We start from the raw sequence: 4,906 nt of genomic DNA on the forward strand, positions 1-4,906 counted from the left end.
TGGGGGGAGCCCCGCCGAGCCGCTCCCGGGCCGCGGCGGGGCGCACCGCACGGTACCAACGATTGATCGCTTGTACATTAACAGTCAGCGCCTGCTGCTAAAAAACAATACCAGGAACACGGCTGCTGCAGCATCCATGTTCTTGGTTTAACCACTTCTGCGGGCCGACGTCTATAGACGGACTGCGCCCCGGACGTGGTTAATACTGCGACAGAAAAATGAATGAACAAATAAAAAAATTTTTAAAAAAAGTTTCAATATTAATGGGGGTTAAACAATAAAAATACAAAAAAATGATAGTTATGGGGAGAAGGGGAAGAAGGAGCAAATTGGGGCTGATTAGGGTAAACTAAGGGTTAATAAGGTGTCCAATAGGAACGCTTTTTATTTGAACTCCCCTCCCCTTTCCCCCCCCCCAACATGTCAGGTTGCTGTAGCTGACATGATCTGCAGATGGAAGCTCCTCCCTTTGATCTGCAGATGGAAGCTCCTCCCTTTGATCTGCAGGTGGAAAGCTCCTCCCTTTGATCTGCAGATGGAAGCTCCTCCCTTTTGATCTGCAGGTGGAAGCTCCTCCCTTAGGGGGGCGCATTGAGGAACCTGGTCTCGGGGTCCGTCCCTGTTGGTGAACTGTAGTTCTACCTGGTAGGGGGTGTGTCTGACCTCTGCAGAGAGGCCGCTGCTTCCACACAGAGCGCAATGACCCTTCTCTGCAGCATGCTGGTGAACTACAATGACCAGAACTCTCTATATACAGTATATCCTATGTCCCGGGGGGGAGGGGTCACAGACCTGCAGGTGCTGTAGGACGTTGCTGAGCGGCGTCTCTGTGATCAGACAGAGGTCGGCCGATCCCGGTGATGGGCGATGGGCTTTGGGTTCGAATTCCTTCCCCACTTCATGGAGGTTGATCTTCTGAATGCCGAAACTCAGCGCCTTCCTGTCCCCCTGGAAACGACAACAGTAATATATTATGAGCTCCACTAGTGAGGTCCCCAGGAATCCACAGACCAAACGCACACGCCATCAAAGTGGACCTGTGGACAGAGTCGGGGTCGTCCCGGTGAACAGAATGTGAAAATGAGTTGTCACTGGAGCAGGAAAGAGGGGAAATGTTCTAATGGGGACACCCGTCCCGAGTGACAACCAACAGGCACACACAAAAGGTGGGCGGAGACAGAACAAGGGACAATGGCGAAGGGTGGAGGGATCTCGCTGCCAGAGATTTATGCTCCAATCAGACAGATGCGTCACGGTAGAACGCACTGCCGCCGTCAGCATCTCGCCCAGCTCACTTACGTCACTGGTTGCCAGGAGCTGGGCGGGATGCCAGACAGAACATCAAAGGTTGCTGAGAGCTCTTAGCAACCCGGGACGCTGTGGCCGCCGTCTGCCACCCCTCTCCAACACCTGGCTGTCCCTCAATGAGATGCCGCCTGAAGGAACCATCATTGCCTCATATATTGTCCCTGTTTATTGGTATCAAATAGGGGTCTGACAAGCCCCCAAGTGACAGGTTCTCTTTAAGGATATCTCAGAGGTCTATTAGACCCTCAATGTCTCCCCTGCACACTGAATCCGTGCTTGATCAGCTTCATCCTGGCCGGGGGAATGACGGCGCTGGAAGTGACGATACGCTTGTTGCTTTTCGGCTTCATTCACTGATCACCCTCAGCTCTCCTCGCCATGGACGTCCTGGGCACCTAGGAGGGGCAGCGGACCCCCCAGATACATGGTGAGGGGGGGTCAGGCGGGGATGAGGGAGTCAATTGGCACCTTCCCCAGGCGTAGAAGTGATTGAGCAGCTATATAGCCGTCCCAATCACTTCTAACAGAAGGCCGACAGCCTGCAGATGGAATGTAAACAAACTCCCGGCTGCTATAGCAACCAGGAATCTGTTTACAGGCCTCTGCTGCCACTGACGCATGCCTTCCCTATAGACTAACTGTAAGTAAATCCAGCAAGGGTTAAATACTCGATGAGTCTGGGTGGTGTAGAGTAAAGGAATACTCACCCTTTACACCCTAATACTCACCGGCCCCAGACAGCCAGTGCTGCTGGAAATATGGACGGGTCCTCGAAGTCCCTTGTGCCTAATGATGTCATAATGAGGCGGCCGCACAGCCAGGAAGGAGGAGCTGCTCCCCCTAGACCTAATGAGCATTTAACCCTTATTGTCTGAGGGGGGGCACACAATAAATAATGACCAGGGTTCAGCTTTATCTCAATGTTTAAGAGGCACTAGACCAGGGGTGGGCGACTCCGGCCCTACAGCTGTTGTGGAACTACAAGTCCCATAAGGCATTGCAAGACTCTGACAGCCCCAGACATGACTCCCAGAGGCAAAGGCATGAAGGGATTTGTAGTCAAAGCACAGCCTGAGGGCCAGAGTTGCCCACCCCTGGTCTAATCCCACCAATTTAATGTCTCCAAAAAGTAAGGCTGTCAGCGCGCCTATATCAGCTCTCAACCGAACTTGCAAGCCCTCAAATGGCTGGTGTCATAGCTGATCACATGTGCACCACCATGGCAACTGCAATCCAAATGGAGGCAAAGATGGCACCTTTCTTGGCTGTACAGAATAAGCGGTTGTAGTTCTGCCTTGAAAGGACCACTTGAAGGCCCAAATGAAAGCAGAACGACAATCTCCTATCCCTTACAGCCATGAAAGGTGCCATCTTGGCCTCTGTTTGTATTGTAGTTGTCATGTGATCGGCTATGACACCAGCCATCTGAGGGCTTGTAAGTTTGGTTGAGAGATAAAGTAAGCATACTGCCAACCTTGATAGTTGCCATGGTGCTGCACGTGTGATCAGGTATGACAGCAGTCATTTGCGGACTTGAAAGTTTGGTGGAGAGATAACATAAGCATACTGCCAACCTTGATAGCTGCCATGGTGCTGCACATGTGATTGGCTATGACACCAGCCATTTGACGGCTTGAAAGTTTGGTTGAGAGGTAAAATAAGCACACTGCCAACCTTGATAGCTGCACATGTGATTGGCTATGACACCGGCCATCCGAGGGCTGGAATGTTTGGTTGAGAGGTAAAATAAGCACACCTAACCTTGATAGCTGACACTCCTTGAAAGTAATAGTTTTGGGAGACATTTCATTGGTGGGTAACGTTGTTCTTTAAACTGAAGAAGTGTGAATGGTCCCTTAAAGTGAACCTGTACTATAACAAAAGCCCCCCCAACCCTGGCTCCTCCCACACACTGTACAGTGCCCACCCTTACCGCCACCGCTAACACCTTCTGTTCCAATTGTATCCAGTATAAGATCAGGGGTAGGCAACCGCGGCACTCCGGTTGTGGTGAACTACAAATCCCATCATGCATCTGCCTCTGGCAGTCATGCCTGTACCTGTCAGAGTCTTGCAGAGCCTCATGGGACTTGTAGTTCCACAACAGCTGGAGGGCCAAGGTTGCTGGCCCTGCCATAGGGGATTGTGCGGGTAATTCGTTGTGAATGCCAGAAGGGACGTTTCCAGGGACAATGGTGACAGTGCTTTCCCAGTGTATCGAATAATATGGTGGGTGAAGCCCGAGGACAGACATGACGTTACCTTGAAGGTGACCACCTCCATGCCCAGCACCCGGGTGTAGAAGTTGGCCGTCTTCTCGATGCTCTTGACGGTCAGAACCAGATGATCCAAATGCTTTATACAGAACGGAGCCTGAGAGGAGAACCGGACCAGATGAGGGGAGACCTGCAATGAGATACAACAGGTCAGGTGATCAGCATTACCTGGGTTCTGTGTGTCAGGTGATCAGCATTATCTGGGTTCTGCGTGTCAGGTGATCGGGATTACCCGGGCTGTGTGTCAGGTGATCGGGATTACCCGGGCTCTGTGTGTCATGTGATCAGGATTCCCCAGGCTCTGTGTGTCAGGTGATCAGGATTACCCGGGCTCTGTGTCAGGTGACCGGGATTACCCGGGCTCTTTGTCAGGTGACCGGGATTACCCGAGCTCTGTGTGTCATGTGATCGGGATTACCCGGGCTCTGTGTGTCATGTGATCGGGATTACCCGGGCTCTGTGTGTCATGTGATCGGGATCCCACAGGCTCTGTGTGTCAGGTGATCGGGATTACCCGGGATCTGTGTGTCAGGTGATCGGTATTACCCGGGATCTGTGTGTCAGGTGATCGGGATTACCCGGGCTCTGTGTCATGTGACCAGGATTACCCGAGCTCTGTGTGTCAGGTGACCGGGATTACCCGGGTTCTACGTGTCAGGTGATCCAGATTACGTGGGTTCTGTTCTGTGTGTCAGGTGATCCGGATTACCCGGGTTCTACATGTCAGGTGATCAGGATTACCTGGGTCCTCAGCAGCCGGCAGAGGGACAGCATGGTGCAGGTCGGGCAGTAGGAAGTGCAATGATCCTCAGGCTGTATTTCCCCGGCTGTATTTTCTCAGTGTAACTTCCTGGTGTCGGGTGGAGGGGAGGAGGAGGCCTGAGGTCCCTCCCTGAGTCTGGATCAACTTCTCCTCATTACTAATACAATGCTTGTCTGCACACGAGGAGAGAGCAACGTGATCCCAGGACAACATGCCGAACATAAAGAAATCTGAAATGCTGCAGAAAATTCCCCCACTGATTGTACTGCTGAGATATAAGAGGCTGAGCTGTTAACGTATAGATCCGGTGCTGACTGTACTGCTGAGATATGAGAGGCTGAGCTGTTAACGTATAGATCCGGTGCTGACTGTACTGCTGAGATATGAGAGGCTGAGATATGAGAGGCTGAGCTGTGTATGTATCCCCCCCCCCTTCCCCCGGTGCTGACTGTACTGCTGAGCCTGGTGCAAATGAACCCCAGTCTTAGTTGTTGTCAGTCAGCTGACCTCTCCTGGAAATGCTGGTTGCCTGGCTCTCATGCTGATATATACACGAGTC

General features: G+C 52.1%; 1 protein-coding gene across 1 annotated transcript in view; it reads right to left on the minus strand.

Annotated features, from left to right (window-relative positions):
• The window catches only part of GLOD5 (glyoxalase domain containing 5), a 6,268-nt gene extending 1,829 nt beyond the window's left edge, over positions 1-4,439 (minus strand). Inside the window, exons 1-3 of the mRNA XM_018570138.1 lie at positions 4,326-4,439; positions 3,571-3,714; positions 793-948 (exon numbers count right to left, since the gene is read on the minus strand). Coding sequence (XP_018425640.1) covers positions 793-948; positions 3,571-3,714; positions 4,326-4,358 — 333 coding nt within the window. The 5' untranslated portion in view covers positions 4,359-4,439. The remainder of the gene's footprint in view (positions 1-792; positions 949-3,570; positions 3,715-4,325) is intronic.
• Between the last annotated feature and the right edge of the window lie 467 nt (positions 4,440-4,906).

The sequence above is a fragment of the Nanorana parkeri genome, unplaced genomic scaffold (genome assembly GCF_000935625.1).
Source record: "Nanorana parkeri isolate BGI_ZX_2015 unplaced genomic scaffold, ASM93562v1 scaffold1462, whole genome shotgun sequence".
Lineage (NCBI taxonomy): Eukaryota > Metazoa > Chordata > Amphibia > Anura > Dicroglossidae > Nanorana > Nanorana parkeri.